At 40.6% G+C, this 21,080-nt stretch overlaps 4 protein-coding genes across 5 annotated transcripts; 1 reads left to right on the top strand and 3 right to left on the bottom strand.

Moving 5' to 3' along the window:
- Positions 1-800: 800 nt before the first annotated feature.
- Positions 801-2,629, bottom strand: LOC103995096 (cation/calcium exchanger 1-like). Its single transcript, XM_009415605.3, has one exon. The coding sequence runs from the start codon at positions 2,574-2,576 to the stop codon at positions 903-905; it is 1,674 nt and encodes a 557-aa protein (XP_009413880.2). The 5' UTR covers positions 2,577-2,629; the 3' UTR covers positions 801-902.
- Positions 2,630-3,687: 1,058 nt separating this feature from the next.
- Positions 3,688-10,523, bottom strand: LOC103995093 (uncharacterized). Of its 2 annotated transcripts, none has more exons than XM_018830388.2 (10): positions 10,231-10,523; positions 9,302-9,494; positions 9,052-9,209; positions 8,773-8,918; positions 7,697-7,759; positions 7,473-7,565; positions 6,183-6,344; positions 4,898-4,977; positions 4,660-4,823; positions 3,688-4,333 (listed from the first exon to the last, which is right to left on the bottom strand). In XM_018830388.2, exons 1-10 carry the CDS (start codon positions 10,343-10,345, stop codon positions 4,026-4,028), a joined length of 1,482 nt encoding a protein of 493 aa, XP_018685933.2. In that variant the 5' UTR covers positions 10,346-10,523; the 3' UTR covers positions 3,688-4,025. The 2 variants fall into 2 exon arrangements, with proteins under 2 accessions (XP_018685933.2, XP_009413876.2); XM_009415601.3 differs by having other exon boundaries at positions 3,688-4,336.
- A 3-nt stretch (positions 10,524-10,526) lies between these two features.
- LOC135619576 (histone-lysine N-methyltransferase SUVR3-like) lies at positions 10,527-11,882 on the top strand. The gene is made up of 2 exons (XM_065121714.1): positions 10,527-11,301; positions 11,367-11,882. The coding sequence occupies exons 1-2, from the start codon at positions 10,653-10,655 to the stop codon at positions 11,753-11,755; spliced, it is 1,038 nt and encodes a 345-aa protein (XP_064977786.1). The 5' UTR covers positions 10,527-10,652; the 3' UTR covers positions 11,756-11,882.
- A 45-nt stretch (positions 11,883-11,927) lies between these two features.
- LOC103995095 (plant cysteine oxidase 2) lies at positions 11,928-14,419 on the bottom strand. The gene is made up of 5 exons (XM_009415604.3): positions 13,820-14,419; positions 13,313-13,434; positions 12,945-13,101; positions 12,665-12,868; positions 11,928-12,241 (listed from the first exon to the last, which is right to left on the bottom strand). The coding sequence occupies exons 1-5, from the start codon at positions 14,040-14,042 to the stop codon at positions 12,117-12,119; spliced, it is 831 nt and encodes a 276-aa protein (XP_009413879.2). The 5' UTR covers positions 14,043-14,419; the 3' UTR covers positions 11,928-12,116.
- Between the last annotated feature and the right edge of the window lie 6,661 nt (positions 14,420-21,080).

The raw sequence follows: 21,080 nt of genomic DNA on the forward strand, positions 1-21,080 counted from the left end.
GGCATCAAAGATGTGGCATTCATGAACTTGGCATATATAAATCTGCAGATGAGGCTGTCAACAGAGCCTTAAAGCCAAAGCTACCCAATCTTGTCCAACCCTCTCTGTTAGATGTATCTGAGGAGAGGCCACAACCAGTCCACAAGAGTTTCCACTAGTTTCAATGGGAGGAGATCAGACATGGTTATCTCTTTTGGATCCATTCAATTCATGCAGTCCCTCAGACTGACAGACACTGGTGGATGCATCAGAGTAAGCGTCATCCTTTGCTTGCGGACCTCAAACTGCTCTTGGGGAGGAAAGTTCCAAGCGAAGCAGTGTAGGAGAGTCTCCCATGAATGGGAAAGCATGGATGAGGATGACAGTAAATGCCTTCACCAGAAGAAATTGTAGGCCAGCTGTGACCTATGACTATAACAAGTGATCTTATTTCTTGATCCACTGATTTTTAGTCATCACATATTCAAATGCTAAACAAAATGACAGCTTTCTTTCAAGGCTAAAATATGATGCACTTGATGATGCCTTTACTCTGCTGGACCATAACCACCATCACACCAAAAACATGGAGAAACACAGTAGCATTCCTCAATAGACTCCATCTTTTTCTGATTGACTGAAACAATAGCTGCCTTATCACCTAACACTTCTCCTTCCTCTCCAGAAGCATGGATGAGTTATTACTCTAACATGTGCAAGCTCAACAGACTATAAGCTAAGGAATGTTCTCCTTGATATATTTCCACTGCAGAGGACTAGAACATGAAATGAGCATCATTGTCATTGTTGGACTCCCAAACTCAGCAGAATCAGATATTTAAATTAGTATAGCAGCAGTATACATTTGTATATCCTATATCAATCAGCACATAGCCTCCAATTAAGAGCATCAGAATGGCTTGTTACACGTTGAGAGGCATTCCAAGTTTCACCAGCTGAAGGCTCTCAAAGAGCCTCCAACACAGAAATGTCAAGTAGATAGCCAACAGTCCAATGCCCAGCACCCTGTCTGGCTTCATCTTCCTCCTTGGCAGCATGAGAAGAGCCCACAGCAGACCTCCTATCAGGAACCCTAGTGTCTCAAAGATAGCTCTATCCTGAGGGACTACAAAGGGAGAGGGGTGTGAAGCCCCAGAAGCCAGCACAAGGGACACACCCAGGCCTACCAATGTGTTGAAAATTGGACCAGCATAGCACCCAGAGATGGCAATCTGAACTCCATCCCCTCGACCACTGACTGCCAATGCAACATTGGCAATCAGGTCCCCCAGTGAGTTGCCCCATGCCAAGACAGTGAATCCCAGAACCAGAGGGCTGATCCCAGCTATGTCACCAATGGCCACCAGCAGTGCCACTAGCTCCCCTGCTATCATGTAAGACCAGATCACACTCATCAGGAACCCACCTGCAAGCCAAGGCAGCAGGCATGTCTTTGGAGGTGCAGACTTCTCAGTGGTCTCAATTGCAATGATCCCCAGCACCATCCCCGCCACGCTACCAAGAACATAGGTTGTAATCCTCTCTTCTGAGCCTACTTCTCCTCTTTGGGAGATCCAAATAGTTGCCAAGAAGAGTGGGGATAGGCTCACTGAAGCAACTGCAAATGGCTTTGACCATCTCTCCTCGGACACATCTGGTATTGTGAGTCTTCTTGGCAGATTTAGTGGCATCTCTAGCAGATACAGAAACCAGCTCAGGTACTGTGAGACCGGGGACTTCGCATTTGGTCGAACACCTTCTTCGACATCTTTCGCTACGGTGTCTTCTTCTTCTTCCACCATAAGGCCATCAAGAATCGGCACCACCAGTTCGCTCTGCTTCTCCTTGCAGTAATGCCCTGCCCACACTAGAACAACATACGCAATGTAGAGGGACGCGAAGGCCATGGAGCCCCAAACACCGATCTTGCCAACGATCAATATGGCGAGCAGGGAGCTCAGCACCAGGAGGAAGAAGCAGAGGTCACGTATGAAGCTGGACCGGTCGATGGCGACGGACCGAGAGCCCACGGCGATGCTGATGATCCCCGCCACCACGCTCGAAACGAAGAATGCGCCGCCGAGCACGCTGCTGAGGCCGACGTCGCCGACGCCAGAGCCCGCGAAGGACACGATGCTCGAGAAGACGTCCGGCGCGCCGTTGCCGAGGGACAACAGCGTGACGCCGGCAATGGTAGGAGGCAGCCTCAGCACCCCCGACAGGCCCCCTAAGGACGAGCAGAAGTAATGGGAAGCGGTGTTCCCCAGCAAGTAGAAGAGCAGCAACAGCCACAGGAGGAGAAGAGCGTAACCCAGAGGAGGGCAGCCGCCGGAAGCGCAGTAAAAGATTCGGAGGTAATCTATGAAGCCTTGGGGCACACAGGCCTGCTCATGTGTCTTGAGGTAGGAGCAAATGGCTTCATGGTCGTTGATCCTGCGCAGGCCTTCGCAACCATCTTGTTTGATGGGTTGGCGAAGGCTTCGAGGGGAGGAACCGAGATGAGCTGCGAGAACAAGGAGTGTCAGAAGCAGCAGGAAGGAACAGTTGAGGTAGAGACCATTGAAGGCCATGTCTCGAATTCTACATGGCACCAACATTGGCTGGTATGCAACTATGAGAGAGAGGTGACCCGTGGATGCTAAGATGGATGAAGGAGAGGTGGTGGGAAAAGGCCACATGGTCAAAGAAGACCTGTTTCTGTGAAGAGAGTTCCAAGTTTGAGCAATGATTCGAGGACTCCAACTGCAAGAACCCCAAAGAGATACCCTAAACAGGACAAGTTGCGAGAGTAATCAATGGTTGGGATCATGTGGGTTCATTTGATGGCGTAAGAAGCGTATATCGTTTAGGAAGTTTCCTTGGAGGAGTCCAAGTCAATCTGCAAGATTTATTTAAGAGCAAAAGTACCGAGGCAGGAAGGCATGAACTACTACTACTATTTAATTTAATTGATTTGGGGGATTTTGCGGCCAACCACCGGAAGCTGCCACGTAAATGCAAGAAGATTCAACACGATAGATGAAAGGGTAAAGCACGCAAGAAGGAAGGGAAGAAGAAAGGTTTCAACTCCCACTTTGGTTTGAATTCTAGATTTAGACCTTTCGAGTCCAAACTTTTTTGTGTTGAATTAGAGATATATCCTTCCGAAATTTACAATTCCATCAGTTCCCTTTTTTATCTTTAAGATTCAGTGGGCAGGCCACATCAAGATGGAGCAGTGGTAAATGCTTAGAATCTTGTGGTTTGTCTGCATTTAAGAGAGAACACATGCCTTGATTTCTTGTGCATGAAGCTCGAGGAATCAAATCCAGTGTTACTGTTTTCCTGATCTCCTTCTTTGTCATGTGGGCATCAGAAGCATCAGCCTATTGGAGAACATTTTGGACATGTGAGGTGCAAGAAATTGTTTATTCCACTAAAAAAGGATAAAGAAAAAAGAGGACATGTGTGAACATGTCATCTTATATTTTTAATCTTGCATTTTTCTTGACTTTTAAGGAAATCCACATATTATACATATAAAGAATGAAATAGAAAGATTCCAAGTACATACCAAGAGACATGAATGTTTCACAAGAGGGCCTTACCATAGAAAAGATTAGATGATGATACGACACACCCCAAAAGAATAAAAAAATCCATCGAGACTTGCAAAAAAAGTGGGAGAAATTAATTATTTTCACCTAAAATTTTTAGAGACAAAAAGGCTTACAGGAAATTCACATTACACAGAGATTAGAGTGCAAAGTCAAATACATGAATCGTACCTAAAATTTCTTAGTTTTTTTCCCTCTTTTCTGACATCCCAAAACAGCATCATGTTCTCCTACACTGATCATTAAATCAACCACAGCCGTTTTATAAACCGTATATTTCACAACAATGATCCTACACTGATCCTCTGGCTTTTGACATGCAAATCATTTTTTTCCAAAATAAGATGGTTAGCCTAACCTAAGTCTATCAGCACTAACACGAGTAGGAAGTCAGGTTTCATCCATATGTCATAATGACATTTAGGATACTGCGCCCAGCTGAATTCATAATCATAACCACTTGAAGAAACTTAGCCCACTCCCATTCTCCAAGACAGTTTCTTCGGATGAACCCGATGAGCTCTCCATGGTCTCCCCGGAGCTGCTGCCTTGATCAAGCCGCATGCGGTGAGCATTCTCAGCAATCCATTTGGCAACGTCGGGGGTCAACGCCCATTCTGTTAGGGCTGTGTTGGTCGACTCGCGTGTGAAGTTATCCCAGTCTTTCTTGGAGAACTTTCTTACTGGCAGATTATGATAGGTTGAGTAGTAGTCCTTGTTCTGCTGTCTCCCTTGCCTGGAGGATGAGTAGCTCTTTCCTGCTGAAACAAATATGAAAACTCAGAACTCATGGACCCTGGATTATTACATACAAATAAAAGAGGGCTTCCAAGTGCCATCAATTTTGCGATAGTCAAAACATGCTAGTATCAACTAAATGCAGACATGCTCGGGCAAGATGCTTTGATATGTAGTGAACAAGCATCTTGAAGTCTCAACTCTGTAAACAATGAAGGTGCAGTGATCCAACCGCAAAATGAAAGTCCTTCCAACCATGTATTACTGCATAGAGAAAGATGTTCTTGCAGAGGTGCAGAACATGTATGAATAAGAACACCCCAGCAATGCTTATATCTAATTGTACCTTGATACGGTGACAGAGACAAAGAAAATGGGCTCGAGCTTCCCCAAAATGCCCTTCCGGGCTCTTTCTTAGATATAGGACTCAAGAATTCAGCCTGCCTATTATAAGGTGACTGCCTAGCCTTTTGCTGCCATAGACTACGATTCTTCACTGGTGCTTGCCGCCTGAAGGAAAACCATGTTTTTCAGTGTGTTGAACACAGCATAATCTTGACAAAACTATTTGTAATTGTACTTACCACTTCTTCGAATTGATAAGAGAACTGAAGTTCCAACAAACAGCCAACGCAGCCAATGCCAAAGGGACATCAAGAGTGCTCTAGAAAGAAAAGTTAACAAAGGTAAATGTTTAGCAGACAATTAGATAAAGTAAATAGCTAGTAAGAGTGGAGATGATGAAAACATGCATTGTTGATGGGATGTTTGATCATGGTAGGATTATTTTACCACAATTCCTCCATCTTTTTCCTAATATATGAACTGCATGTTTTCCTATTCAATAGTTTAAGGCAAGCCTCTCACGTCAGAAAAACATTAGCAAGGATAGAAATGAGAGAGAACACAAGTAAAGCTTGATACACTTAAAAGATGGACCTTCACATGAATTATTGGTCAATAAGTCCGCACTCAACATTCAATATTGTTCCAACAACATCAATAAGTACGCACTCAACATTCAATATTGTTCCAACAACATACAAGGTCAGCACTTTCAAGATAGGGATAGTTCCGCACTCAAAACTTCTTCAGAATGCTTAGGTTTTAGTTTACCAGTAATACTGACAAAAAGAATTCATGTCTTCATAGTTCTAGATTACAGGACAAGTAGTTAATGATGAACATTTCACAAATTCAAGGGTAAAAAAAACAAAAAGGAATCAGATGATCAAAGAGTAGGAAAGCTTACTGAATGAACACCAATCAAGCAACTCATCATATAATCAAGCAGCCAAGCATATTCTTGAGCACTTAGCAAAATAGAAAAGAGAGATCAGAGCTTTGAACTCTCAAAAGGAGATCAATTTCATGCCCCACAACAATAGACCAAGAAAAAAGATTCTGGAGGCTGCATATATAAAATCCTCCAATTGAATAAGACCATGCCACATTGCATGCCAAAAATGTGCTAGCCTCTTTTTGGCATGTCACTTGCCACACGGTTGTATCATGTCTCTCCTTGCTAGTCCAACAAGACTCACTTGACACCATCCTCAAATAAGAATACCTAGTATATCAAAATCATAGTGGTTGCTAATCTACTGAATCCACCGTGGCAATTGGGTTGTGGGGCATCAAATCTTACATTAGATTGTGATGACATGTTCACCCTTAATACTACCAAATGGTAAAGTCTATTTTCGAACAAACTTGTTGTTACAAAAAAATGCACAATTTTTAATGGACAATCTGAAGCAACTAACACATAAAGATACTGCAAAAGTTGGCTTACTACATAAATGAACCATTTCAAGAAATAACATACAGCTTAAGGCATGATGCATGAATTGATCATGAAGAACATACCTGGAGGATAACTACAACCCCAGTAAAACGCATTGCCCACTTCACAAACTGTGCTATGCCAGCATCTACAGTTCCATCTTCAGAAAGGACAAATTTTCGCACTATCCAGTAACCCAAAGCTGCTCCTGACAAGATTACTCCCACTACTATAAAAACTGAAACCTGTAATTGAGAGAAATTAGCAAATAAAACTTCAAGGCCAAAAACATTGTAAGAGGTGTTAGCAAATAAAAGTTCAAGGCCAAAGACATTCTAAGAGGTGTTAAAACTAATAACATTCATGATAATGTAAGCAGATATCAAACAACTTCTACTACCATAAAGGCTGGCGTCAACTAAAAATTTGCTGTTAAAATAATCAAGCACATGTGAGCTTCGATCAGAAATCAACTATGTTGCTCGGACTTGCATATGAAATGTTGGATGTGATACAGACCCTAAAGGTTGACATGGCTTAAACTCTAATTTAATATATTTAGATACAATTTAAAGGAAATCAAGTCTAAAATACAGTACAGGGATAAACAAAATGTTTGGAGATAAACATTTATATATTAATATGATCTAAGATGCATTTATCGTAATTTGAAACATGTTAAATTTTTATAATACTATTGAAAATATTAATTTTTCCCTTCATCTTCTCTTCTGTTTTCTCTTTTCCTTTCCAGTCCCTTCTCCTCAAGTCTTTTCCATTCCTCTTTCTCTCTTCTTCTCTTCTCTCATCTCATCCTCTTTGACTCTTCCATTGCTATTGTAAAGGTTGTTGTGATCACTTCTACTGAAAATGTTGGTGTAATCACTTCCATTGCTAAGATCACTGTGATGTTGGTATGATCACTTCTACTGAAAATTTCTATTGTAAAGGTTCAGCATGGATTCCGAGTACAAAAGCAAATAAATGAATTATGGTCAATATTTTATTATGTTCAAAATATAAATAATTGATACAAACATATAATTGTCTCATCTATAGTCAAAAGATCATTATTAACAAAACACATGAGTTCCCGAAAATGTCCACCAAATATACCTAAGTATCCTAAAATACCTGATAAATATATATAGCATGCATACAAGATGTATCCTGCAAGTGCCCTAACTGAGACATACATGATATTAATAAGAAAAGCAATTTGAAATATCTGTGTTACAATCTTTCATACACTAGTACACAAGCAGCACTAAAATGAAAAATGAATCAACAAAGGGCAAGACAGTCATACAGAATTTCCCCAAAGCATAGTACTAAAACTCCATATTAACAGTATAATGAAAATAAATGCTTACAGGATTATGCAACTCTTCACTCAAGCCAAAAGTAACAAGAAGAGAATTGACAATTGTGGAGAAGTAGCGTGCAATAAATGAACCAACACCCAGCTGCAAGAAACACAAAAGTATGCAGGGCTTTATCCAGAGGAAAATATTTTGGAATAAATAAAGTTTGCCGTAGTAAAAATTTAAAGCATGTAAAAGCAAAATTGGGCAATAGCATGGAAGGAAACCCTTACAACAGATCCATAGATTGTGAAGTATAGGAAGTTTTTCCTGGCTGTGGGTAGTAACTTCATCCCCTATATCATGCATGCAAAAAATGGGTCAACATATTTTAAACAACAGAGCAAAATGTAAAATTGTCACTCTATTAATCAGTATCATAAGTAAAATATAACGTAAGCCAAGAAATTAGTGAGAACCACCACCTTCAGGATGACCTAAGATATATAAATTACCTTTGCAAGCAAATAAGAACTTACAAATTCTACAAATAAAAACTACACAACCCTGCTTACTCACATAAAATACCCAATAAGGATCATGGTGAGTATGTATTGTTCTTAACACAAGACTCTTGAAGAAGAAAACAGGTAGCAAAGGTGAAAACAGACAAGCATTGTTTCCTGAAACAGCTATAGTCCAACCGATCCAAGAATAAACCAGGATCATACCACTAAAACTTTTACAACTAGCTTATTATATTAAGATACCAGTAATAGTATAGGTTATAACCAAAAGACACATCATATGTGTAATTGAATGATTCTAAAATGATATTTATAGGACCAGGAACATGAAAAGTCAGTAAATACAGCATCGTTCCTGTCAAAAGCTTTATAACAAACATCTCTTATACAAACATCAAATTATGCAGAATTAACCACTTGCATCAATAAACTCAGTTCCACTTTCCATGTTAAACATCCCTTGGATATTTCACCAAGATTACCAGAATCCATTTTCAAACCTATCCCTCAATTTTCTCCATTTTGTGGCCATAAGTTCCCATTTTCTAAGATACAATGGATCCATTGATATCTCCAATCTAGCTAAAGATTACTATCTATCAGTTTACTGCATTTATTCTTGACTGAAACCAAGTCCAAACTTACCCATACATGCAGCAAAAAAGCATATGAAACTTATGATTAATTCTTTATAATGATCTGCCAACAAGATTCCATAGCGCAACTTAACATGTAAAAATCTATTCTATTAGTTTCACAATTTAGATTCATGGCCTACAAATCTAGAGATGTCCAATTTCCAAGTTGGTGGAATCACATTCAAATATTAATCCGCAAAGTACCTGAAACAGAATGATCAAAACAACAAGAAGAACTCCTAAGGCCATTGAACTGCTGTAATAGAAAGGCACCCAATTGCTGACAGTAGGTGCCATGAGCAGCAAGAGAAATCCAAAACCAAGGCAAACCAGGCGCCACTGTTGAAGCTCTGCAAGTGCCAAAAAAAAAAGGGTGGGCTCTGAAGCTTATGTTATTTGATGATAAAACAAAAACAAGTTCAAATGTATTATATGCATTTCATCACAGAAAGTGACAATACAACTAGGAAAAGAATGATTAACCTTCCTCGAGAGAAACTGCCAAGGAAGTAGATATTTTATCAATAATTTTAACATCAATATATCTGTCATCATAGGGTGATATCACTGAACTCCATTGGTTGTCTCGAAGAGATTCCCACTTCTCCTCCTCACATTGACATAAACTAGTAGAAGCATTCCTGCAATGAGTTCCAAAACATGAAAACAATATTTTTCTAACAAATTGTTTTAACTCTGGATTTCATCCGAGATGGAAATGTCAGATGCTAACCAATGGAAGCAAACTCGTATCTTTCCTCCAAGTCTTTCAGGAATGGATTCTGAAACCTTCAAAGCAACACGTACAGAACTGGCATATGACTTGAGGTTCAACCTTGACATGCCAGTCACACGAACCCGCTGACATGAATGTCCAGCGTATGGCAATGAACTGAATTCTAAAACTGGATTTTCCAAATTAATGTCTGCATCAAATAGGACATTTGTATGTAAATAATGACTCCAACCAAAATGCAGCTAAAATAACAAACAGGATAGTTCAAGGAAACATAAGTAGCATAATGAAATTGTAATTGCCATCACAAGACAACCTTCCCTTAGGTTCTTGTAAATACCCCAGAAGAATGTTTATCTTTCTATCAGTAGTTCGAAGAAAAAGAAGAACATGCACATTTATGAAAGAACAGAAAGCCAAGTGAACGAAACACTAGAGCGATCCGGTTGAATGCTTACCGATGGCAACGACATTGAATGACACGTTACCAAACTTCCAAGGTTCTTGTAAATACCCCAGAAGAATGTTTATCTTTCTATCAGTAGTTCGAAGAAAAAGAAGAACATGCACATTTATGAAAGAACAGAAAGCCAAGTGAACGAAACACTAGAGCGATCCGGTTGAATGCTTACCGATGGCAACGACATTGAATGACACGTTACCAAACTTCCAACAAAGAGCACTTCTTTGATGAGAATCCGCAGGCAGAATTCAAAAAATGGGAGAGACCATTTTGGATTTCGGGTGTTTGATATAGTACTCAAACAAATGCAAATATCAGCGGAAACAGAAAACCCTAGAATGCATAAAACCACTCGAAAGATCCGCCTAACAAGGAGGACACCATTCGAATCGTCCATCCGCGAGGTTTCTAAGGCAGGCGAACAACTTTTATCGCTTACTGAAGGGGATGGAAGCGTACGTACCTTGGAGAGGCGCTTCATCGCTCGAAGCGAGGACCAGCAGAGAGTCGTGAGAGAGAAGGGAGAGAAGGAGGTGGAGGACAAAAAAAGGGGAAGGAGAGGTGGTGGAACCCTTCATCGCCCTCTTCTCCGAGATCGTCTCCTCTCTTCCTAGACAAACGAGAGACGAAAGCGTGGAGGTGACCGCCCCCTATGGGCATTCGTGACGGTGGATTTGCTTACTCGTGACGCACCGACTCGTGAGCTTGACTCGGACCGGGTTTGAGTTTGCGAGCGACTCAAATCCAACTCGGGTCAGGATCGGATGATTTTCCCAATGTTGTATGCACAAATATACATTTATTGAGCGTATGGTCGCATAAATCAGTGTAATATTAGGGCCAATACTTCTATCGCTATTCAGAGCCGGTAACATTTTAAGATCCATGAGGAGAACCCGCGGGGGAGCGGACCTTCGGCAATGGGCGGAGCTCGTCCTACCGTGGCTTCCGCCGCCGGACCTAGCTGCCGCCGCCTCCACCTGTAAGGCCCTCGGCCGCGTAGCTAAATCCGTCTCCTCCCGACGCGCGTCCGATGCCACCCGCGGCCTAGAGCGCCACTCCATCCCTTTCCTCGACCCCACGGGCGATGGTCAACCCTACTCGTATTTCCTTTACACCCGATTCCCCGTCCTCGCCTTGTCCTCACCGGCTCCCTCCGCCCAGCCGTGGGGCGGAGACCCCGATAAAAATCGAATCTTGGATGCTTCTTCTCTGGCGGTCTTCGAGTCCCCGATCACGGGAAGCGGCGCCGGTTGCGGCTGCAACGTGTGCGCTCCTCTGGCAGTCGGGGATTACGGTCGCTGCCCGTGTTCGAGCCCCAAGATGGGATCTTTCTCAAGTTTCAATGCCGGAAACGGAACAGATCTGATGACAGAGTGCGGGACAAACTGTTCTTGTGGAGTTGAGTGCGTGAATCGATTGACTCAGAGAGGGGTTTCGGTTAAATTGAGGATCATTAAAGATAGGAATAAGGGTTGGGGATTGCACGCTGCTCAGTTCATCCATAGAGGGCAATTTGTTTGTGAATATGCCGGTATGGGCTTCTTATCCTATTTTCGCTGCTTCTCTGTCATTGGACAATGATTTTGCTCTGTGTAGGTGAGTTCTTGACGACAGAAGAAGCAAGGAGGAGGCAGCGAACTTACGATGAGCTTGCATGTGGTGGTTGGCTTCATCCTGCCCTTCTGGTTGTAAGAGAGCATCTTCCATCAGGCAAAGCATGCTTGAGAGTCAACATCGATGCTACTAAGGTGGGAAACATAGCTCGATTCGTCAATCACTCGTGCGATGGTGGCAATCTCTCGACAGTCCTGGTCAGGAACTCTGGGTCATTGCTTCCGCGACTCTGTTTCTTTGCTGCCAAGGATGTGGTTGATGGTGAAGAACTCACCTTCAGCTACGGAGTTGCTGATCTTACAAAGCAGGGTCTACCTTGCTTCTGTGGAAGCTCCTGCTGTGTCGGCAGGCTGCCGTCAGAAGAAACATGAACTCCGGTGGATGATACGTTTCTCATGGTTCTGCTGACTGTTGACTGTAGCCAAATTTAGATTTGGTTCACAATCTCTTTCCTCATTGTTTGGGTTGATTCCATGAACTGAGATTATTTTTCTATGATGACGATGAACATATGTTTGTCACAAATTCCATATGGAGTGAATCTCATCAAAACCAAGAAAAAAATTGTTCACGACACTGAGTTAATGAGAATCGACAAGTGACAGACCAGAAAGAGGAATAAAATTGACGCAATCACCTAAAAAATAGTTCTGGCTTTACACACCCTGACATCAAACTCGCACCAGGAAAAACCTATGGGGGATGGCAACTAAATCCTGGTTGGAACTTTGGTCAACCATCAATGACAGGTGGGCCCAGGTATTTTACGCCATCCATCTCTAAATCCTTGGAAATGTCAATCTCTTCCAGCCATCCCAGATCATGTTTCTCCTCTCCACTTTGGTCAGTGGCATCATCTGCACAAGGTCCATAAGACTTTATAAACGAACAGAAATCATCTGTCTTGTTCAATCAGCACCAAACAAACAGATTAATCAGTGACATTATGCATGGCAGTAGTAGCCTGGAAAAATAGTTGGGTGAAGTCCAAAATAATACATTAGCATTAAAGACAGGAATCATAGTCAGTATTATGAAACTGGTGAAGTCAAAGAACCACATGGTTTTCAAACAGTAGGAGAAACAAATTCTAAAGGAAAAGATGTTTGCAATGTTTGCAAACATTGATACTGTTTGCAAAACATGGATACTGTTATTTATTACAAGTCCATTGTAGTGTCAACTAAGATGCATATATTGGGCAGTAGGAATCAGAATCCACAAGCAAAGAACAAAGTCGAGCAACATGCATCTATTCGTAGGAGCTGATCATTGCTTACCTAAATATTTCGTGTAGGGATGATCGCGATAATACGTTATGTCGCGATTGTCTTCCTTTGAGTAAGGGGGTCCAAGAACATCGAGCACAGCACAGGGTGTGATGGCTGTGAAGGTATGGATGTTTCCCCCAGTTGTTGGATAAAGAATGGAGGTGTTGCAAGGTGCAGTGAAATCGGAATCGACCACCAGCTTTGCCGGCCTCACTGCAAATTATACCACACATTGCCATGGATTGAGAATTTGGTAAGATGGAATCAGAGAGAGCGAATGGGAGCTCACTTTTAGCTGAGGATGCGGAGATACTTGATTTATCGGGATCGATCCAATCGTATGATTTTATATGCATCGATCCCAATAGTAGCTTGCTGAAAACAGTCATCTCAGGGTGATTATGAAGAGGAATAACTGCTGTTGGGGGCAAGAAGAATATACACATCTGCAAGGAAACATGAATGAATGTATCAAAAAACAAGAACATTCTACCCCGCATGCTAAAGGCACCTTCATCAAAGAAAGGGAACTTCCCGATAAATTCTTAATGCTTGTTTAGGAATCTATATGTCATCATATCCAACAAATGCATCTTGCTAAGAGTGCAATTTCTCATGGTAAGCAAAGCATGGTGCCATCAAGGGGGCAAGTCTTACCGAAAAGTTGTCGCATTTATGTATGGTGGCATATGTGATCCTTGGAGTTCCATTGGAAGAACTTTTGGACTTAAAGAAGAGAATGTCCGTGCTTAGCCCAACATCTTCTGGTCTCATTTTATCTGGAGATAGATAGAATCTCACATGGTTAGAACTTCCAGTAAGCACGGCCTTCAAACTTTAGCAAGAGCATGCGTTCAATGTTGATAATGAATACAAACTAGAAGATTACTGGGAAATTTTGTGTGCATAGAAGTATGAAATGGGTATAAATCGAGTTCTATCCGAAGCATGAAGCCAATAAAAAAACCTAGTTAAGTAAAATATTATTTATGGATTGGAGTTCGTGCCTTCAAATACAGAGCATGGGTAGATGCATCAAATCTTACTGCAAGTTGGTATCAGCGCAATCAAAGAACGAATCTACAAGTATTAAAGACCAAGAAAGATACGATTATGGTTCGGATTCGCGCAAAGCAACGCTAGCAGGAGGTTCGGAGACGATACCTAAGAGGAGCTGCAGCATCTCGACGTCGGCGGGCTCCGGCACGGTCCCGGGGCCCTTGAATACCGACTTGCAGGCCACGAACAGCCGCTGGATGGCGGTGGAAGCCCCGTGCACCCTCCGCCGGGTCCTCCGGCTGCAACCCTGCTTCCTCACCAGCCTCTCGCCGTTCCGCTTCGCCCCCACTCGCTTTCCCTCCTCCCCATTGCTCGCCTCCACCTTCATCCCGTCTCGCCTGCAAGACGTAATGTTTCGCCGTTGGCGATTGTCGAGACGTCTCAAGGTCCGGGCTTTACACGCACCGGAGATCTAATATCGGCGGAGAAGTGGGAAAAGACCAGACATGGAGCGGATAAGCTCGAACTAAGGATCGGGATCCACGAAGAACAGTGGAAAAAATGGAACTTGCGCAAGGGAGGATTGGACAGGTGGGGTTATATAAAGGAGGGAAGGGGGGGAACAAAACCATGGGCCATCGCATGGCTTTGGCTTACGAAATCTCCATGGTTTCATGAAGCGAAGACCACGAAACTGCTCGAGTTCTTGGCCCCTTTCGGCTCCCTCCCCGCCTCCACCAGCCTATTTGCCATCCCGAAACAGCTCTCCCCGACCGTACACAGATTGCTGAGCCCCCACCTCGTCCTTTTTTAGTGTCTCAGTGTCATCGGTGAAATGACCCAAATGCTCTCATCGACGCAGGACGTCGTGTCTCATTGTCTCGGTGAAAGGACCGAAATGCCCTCGTCGAGGTTGCCACGTCGCCAGACCAGTTTGGTAACTTCGCAAGAGTCACTACTGTCAAAACGAAGGCGCACGCCGGCCGCCAAGGAGTCCCCTCCCGCCCACGTGCCATGTCCACCATGCAAAAAATGCTTTTTGCGTGTGATTTTGACACGCGTCATCCTCTGGGTGTACAAAAATTGACGTAGATGAGACTATGTTTGCTACGTCTTTCTGTCTTATACGGAGTCTGGTGGGAGCGCCCTTTCATATCCTGTCCCACCACGGCCGACGCCATCGTATGCCACATGTACGCTCCTGAGCATCACGTGCTGGATCGCGCTGGGCAAAGGGATCCGCTGAAAGGCGACAGACGCGAGAGGTTTAAAGACGAGTGACGTGTTTCGTGGGTGAGGGAGAGCCCGGGCGACGTGCGGGCGCCACGCGGGGCGGGGTCGGCATTCTCGTGGCCAGAAGGCTCTAGTGGCGGCACCGCACGTGAGTGGCCCATCCCATCGAAATTACCTGAATGAAATAAATTGGAAGTCATAAAAATATAAGTTATCGCGTTCCCGTAGTTTGCAATAATATGTGTGCATACTGCTGCTTCATAAATATATGTGAGCACGTATAATTTTGGATGCACACGCGTATATGGCCATTAAAACGTTGCAAATGTATGATATGATAGGAATCCCGATGCCGGTTCAAAAGCAAACCAGCATCCCACTCGGTTCGATTGGTAAGTCGGTCCAACCAATACGGTCTCCCGACATAATAATTCCACATTAACCAATCGCTTCGGTGGTGGATCGATTTAGTCCATTGCCATTCCTGCCCGACGCACAATAACTTGTCAGGGATGCGGTCCATTCCTGCATTTATAGTCATCGTCTACTAGCTGCTTTCTGTTGGTTCCATTGACACATGGAATGTTTCGGCAGGCTTGGGTATTTGGTACATTGCAGCACAGATCCTGTCGCTGGACCATCTTTTCGCATGTGTGATACACGAGGTGAGAGCATCGTTCAGAGTTCGGGCATAGTGTGGGACAAATGTGTTGCTGTGAGAATGTCTCTCTTCCAATCAGCTATTAGCGTGATGTTGTTTTGAGGAAGCCATTGCATGGCTGTGGCCAAGGCTGGGTGGGACAACTCACGAAAAGTGCAGTCCACGTCATTAAAATAATATTTTAATTGTATATATATACATATTGTAACCGTTATTATTAAATATTTAATTTAATAATAATATTACTGTTCTCATTATGATTCATAATTCATTATCAGTTTTTTATTACTGTGAGAATTTCTTTATTTATTATGATTTAAATGATTTCAGTTTTTTATTTTTTATGCATGAAACCGTTATTATTAAATTAAATATTTAATATCATTAAAGTTCTTAATTATGGTTCAAACATTACAAATTTGAATTAATTCTTGAACGTTATGATTTGGTGATGATAAATGTTCTTGATGGGAGAACATCTATATATATATATATATGAGAATTTTGATCCCTGGGCTCAATCATCTCTTTGAAGCGAAAGGCTTTCCTACACCATCTAAAACGAGAGTTCTGAGTCGAAAAGTACCAAAGTTCAAGAAGAAACATCTACAGAAATTCTTGGCGACAATGGCTGGAGGTACGCTATTTTGTTTCCGCATCAATTTTTTATTGTGTTTCTATTTTAATGATTTAGAAACACAAGTTGGTTTCAGTGATTTCTTACATTGGGTATCAGAGCCTTTTGACCTCTGCCTTGATATGAAAGAGTTTTCATTTTTATGCCATGAAAATGATTTGATTTTGGTTTTTTCTTGGAAACTTTTTGATATTTTTTATTGAAAATCATAAGGAAATATCATTTTCAACATTTTAGTTGGTAAAATACTCATATTATGTATGCATATTTAGTTATATTAAATTATGATTATGAGTAAAATTTTTTTGTTTAAAATGTCTAGTGATCCATATAATCTTAATTAATTAAGAATTAACCACAGCATCCTTAATTAATTAAAATTATATATAAAGTTAAAATAAGGATCACATAAGTAATTAGACATCATATTGTGATTGATTATATTTCGTATAATAATTGTTATCCACAAGATCTTTTATTATATTTAATATAATTAATCAGGATAAAATATCATATTACTTTCATAATTTACCTACAGGGATTATGAATTGGAATATAATTTGATAGTTTTATCATAAAGACCATATGAATCTATTTGAATTAATAATTTAGCCCATAGGCAATTTTTATGTCATGAGATTAATATTTTTTGCATGTTTCACATTGGTAAAACATGTAATTTAGTCTATTAAGCTTCAAATTTTGACATAAGCATGTTTGATTTTATGCAGTTTCTCAAACTGTTAATTTCTCTGATATTCGATGTGATATTCCCGAACTTAATGGTGATAATTATAAGATATGGAAGGAGAGGGTTCTCCTCCATTTAGGGTGGATGGATATCGATTATGCTATCAGGAAAGACGAACCACCTATAGTCACTAATACCGGCACTCCAATTGAGATCACGTTATATGAGCGATGGGAGCAATCCAATCGGCTCGGCGTGATGTTTATCAAAACTAATATGACTGTTGGCATACGTGGTTCTGTTAACCAGCATGAAAATGTCCGAGACTTGCTAAAAGCTATTGATGAACAATTCGTCACTTCGGATAAGGCACTAGCAAGTACCCTTATTATGAAATTTTCATCCCTTAGACTCACCAACATAAAGGGTGTGCGTGAGCACATAATGCAAATGCGAGATATTGCGGCTCAACTTAAGAAACTTGAGGTTAATATGTCAGAATCCTTCTTGGTACATTATATTCTGAACACCCTTCCACCTCAATATAGCCTTTTTAAAATTTCATACAATACACATAAGGACAAATGGTCAATCAATGAATTAATGACCATGTGTGTTCAAGAAGAAGAGAGGCTAGTGATGGAATTGGGTGAGAATGCATTAGTAGTAACCACTCGAGGGAAAAATAAAACTGACAAACATCAAGCCAATCAGAAAGCTCATCAGCAGGGAAAAGGTAAAATACCACCCCAAGCTGATATCAAGAAAGAAGTAAGGTGTTTCTTTTATAAAAGAAAGGGACACGTGAAGAAGGAATGCACGAAATTCCAACAATGGCTTGAAAAGAAAGGTAAACCAACCTCATATGTATGTTATGAATCTAATATGATCAATGTTAATATTAACACCTGGTGGATTGACTCTGGATCAACAATCCATATTGCAAACTCTTTATAGAGTATGCAAAACCTAAGGAAGCCAGTGGGAAGTGAGCAAAGCATCTTATCAAAAAATAAGATGGGCTCACATGTGAAAGCAATTGGAACATGCATTTTAACTTTAAGTAGTGGTTTTGTTTTAAAATTGGAAAGAACCTTTTATATACCAAATTTCTCATGAAACTTAATTTCTATTTCCAGACTCGTACCATTTGGGTATTCCTTTAATTTTAAAGATACATCATTTCGTTTATTACATAAATCTGATTGTGTTGGGAATGGTATTTTGTCTGATGGTCTTTACCGTATTTTATTACAAAATGATAATACTCAAAGTTCAATGCATATTCATGCTGGCATTAAGAGGTGTAATATTAATGAGGACTCCTCTATATTATGGCATCGGAGATTAGGACATATCTCCATAGAGAGAATTAAGAGATTAGTTAAAGATGGGGTATTTAGTACTCTTGATTTTAATCATTTTAAGACTTGTGTGGACTGTATAAAGGGAAAGCAGACCAATAAGTCCAAAAAGGGTGCTACTAGGAGTTCAGACTTATTAGAGATAATTCATACTGATATATGTTATCCAGACATGGACATACATAGTCAGAAATACTTCATCTCCTTTATAGATGATTACTCATGATATATGTATATATATTTGCTTTATAACAAAAATAAAGCATTGGATGCCTTCAAAGTCTTTAAGGCTGAAGTTGAGAACCAATGTGATAAGCAAATTAAAATTGTGAGATCAGATAGGGGTGGAGAATATTATGGTAGATGTACTGAAAATGGACAAGCACATGGTCCTTTTGCTAAGTTTCTTCAAGAACATGGGATTGTTGCCCAATACACTATGTCTGGTTCTCCAGACCAGAATGGTGTTGCAGAAAGAAGGAACCGAATATTATTAGACATGGTGCAGAGTATGCTTAGCAACTCCAATCTTCCTAAGTTCTTGTGGACTGAAGCACTAAAGACGATTGTGTATATATTAAACCGAGTTCCAACCAAGGCTGTCCAAAAGACACCATTTGAATTATGGAAAGGTTGGAAACCGAGTTTGCGACATATGCGCATTTAGGGATGTCCGTCTGAAGTCAGGATATATAATCCACAAGAGAAGAAACTGGACCCGAGGACTGTTAGTGGGTATTTCATTGGATATACCAAAAAGTCCAAAGGTTACAGATTATATTGTTCATCTCACACAACTAGGATTGTGGAATCAAGAAACGCTAAATTTCTTGAGGATAATGTGATTAGTGGGAGCGATCATTTCAAGAACATAGTTTTCACACATGATCATATAGAATCTCAACCTTCCACGTCAAATGACAGATTGGTTATAGTTCATAGCACTCCTCAAGTACAAACTAGTGCTGAATAACCAATCATTGAAATTCCACAAGTTGTTGATAGTATTCTAATAGATCAAGCAGTTCAGGAATTTCAACAAGCTCCTGAACAACTAGTTGAACCACAAGTTCCTCAATGAACCATTGGTACAACATTAAGAAGATCTACTAGAAATAAAAGATCAGCAATTCCTAGTGATTATGTTATATATCTACAAGAATCTGATTATAATATTAGAGCCAAAAATGATCCTGAAATATTTTCACAAGCCATGAGTTGCAAAGAGTCAAATTTGTGGCATGATGCCATGAAAGAAGAGATGAATTCCATGATGAGCAATGAAGTTTGGGATCTTGTAGAGTTGCCTAATGAAGCAAAAGCTATTAGTTTCAAATGGGTCTTTAAAACTAAGAAAGATTCGTCAGGCAACATTGAGAGATACAAGGCAAGACTTGTTGCAAAGGGATTTACTCAAAAAGAGGGAATCGATTATACGGAGACGTTTTCTCCTGTATCTAAGAAAGATTCTCTACGTATAATTTTGGCATTAGTTGCTCATTTTGACCTTGAATTACAACAAATGGATGTGAAAATGATATTTCTAAATGGAGATCTAGAGGAAGAGGTTTATATGAAACAACCTGAAGGTTTCTCCTCTAGTGTTGGTGAACACTTGGTTTGCAAGCTTAGGAAGTCTATATACGGCTTAAAACAAGCCTCCCGCCAATGATATTTTAAATTTCATGAAGTGATTTCTTCATTCGGATTTGTTGAAAATCCCATGGATCAATGCATATACCAGAAGGTTAGTGGGAGTAAAATATGTTTCATTGTTTTATACGTAGATGATATTTTGCTTGCAACCAATGATAAGGGTTTGCTGCATAAGGTAAAACAATTCCTTTCTAAAAATTTTGACATGAAGGATATGGGTGAAGCATCTTATGTCATTGGCATTAAGATCCATAGAGATAGACCTCGAGGCATTTTATGTCTATCACAAGAAACCTATAGTGATAAACTTTTAGAAAGATTTCGGATGAAGGATTGTTCACCAAGTGTTGCTCCCATTGTGAAAGGTGATAGGTTCAATTTGAACAAATGCCCAAAGAACAACTTTGAAAGGGAATCAATGAAAAACATCCCATATGCTTCTATCGTAGGAAGCCTTATGTATGCACAGGTCTGTACTAGACCTGATATTGCATTTATTGTGGGGATGCTAGGTCGATATCAGAGTAATCCAGGTATGGACCACTAGAGAGCTGCAAAGAAAGTGATGAGGTATCTACAAGGAACCAAAGATTACATGCTTATGTATAGACATACAGACAATCTGGATGTGATTGGTTACTCAGATTTAGACTTCGCCGGTTGTGTTGATTCTCGTAAATCAACATCATGATATATTTTTATGATGGCCGGTAGAGCTATTTCTTGGAGAAGCGCTAAGCAGACCTTGATTTCTACTTCTACCATGGAAGCTGAGTTTGTCTCCTGTTTTGAGGCTACTTCACATGGTGTATGGATTAAGAGTTTCATTTCTGGGCTTAGAATCATGGATTCTATTTCTAAGCCATTAAGAATTTTCTGTGACAATTCAGCTGCTGTCTTTATGGCTAAAAACAATAAAAGTGGAAGTCGAAGTAAACATATCGACATTAAGTATCTAGCCATAAGAGAACGTGTAAAGGAAAAGAAAGTGGTCATTGAGCATATTAGCACTGAATTGATGATTGTTGATCCTTTGATTATTGGCATGCCACCTCTGAAATTCAAGGATCATGTAGAGAAAATGAGACTTGGTTCCACTTTGTAATGATATCGAAACTCTTATATATTATGTAATTTTCTCATTTATGTACATATTATTTTGAGAAAATATATTGTTACTGGAC

Source organism: Musa acuminata, chromosome BXJ2-8, assembly GCF_036884655.1.
Source record: "Musa acuminata AAA Group cultivar baxijiao chromosome BXJ2-8, Cavendish_Baxijiao_AAA, whole genome shotgun sequence".
Classification (NCBI taxonomy): domain Eukaryota; kingdom Viridiplantae; phylum Streptophyta; class Magnoliopsida; order Zingiberales; family Musaceae; genus Musa; species Musa acuminata.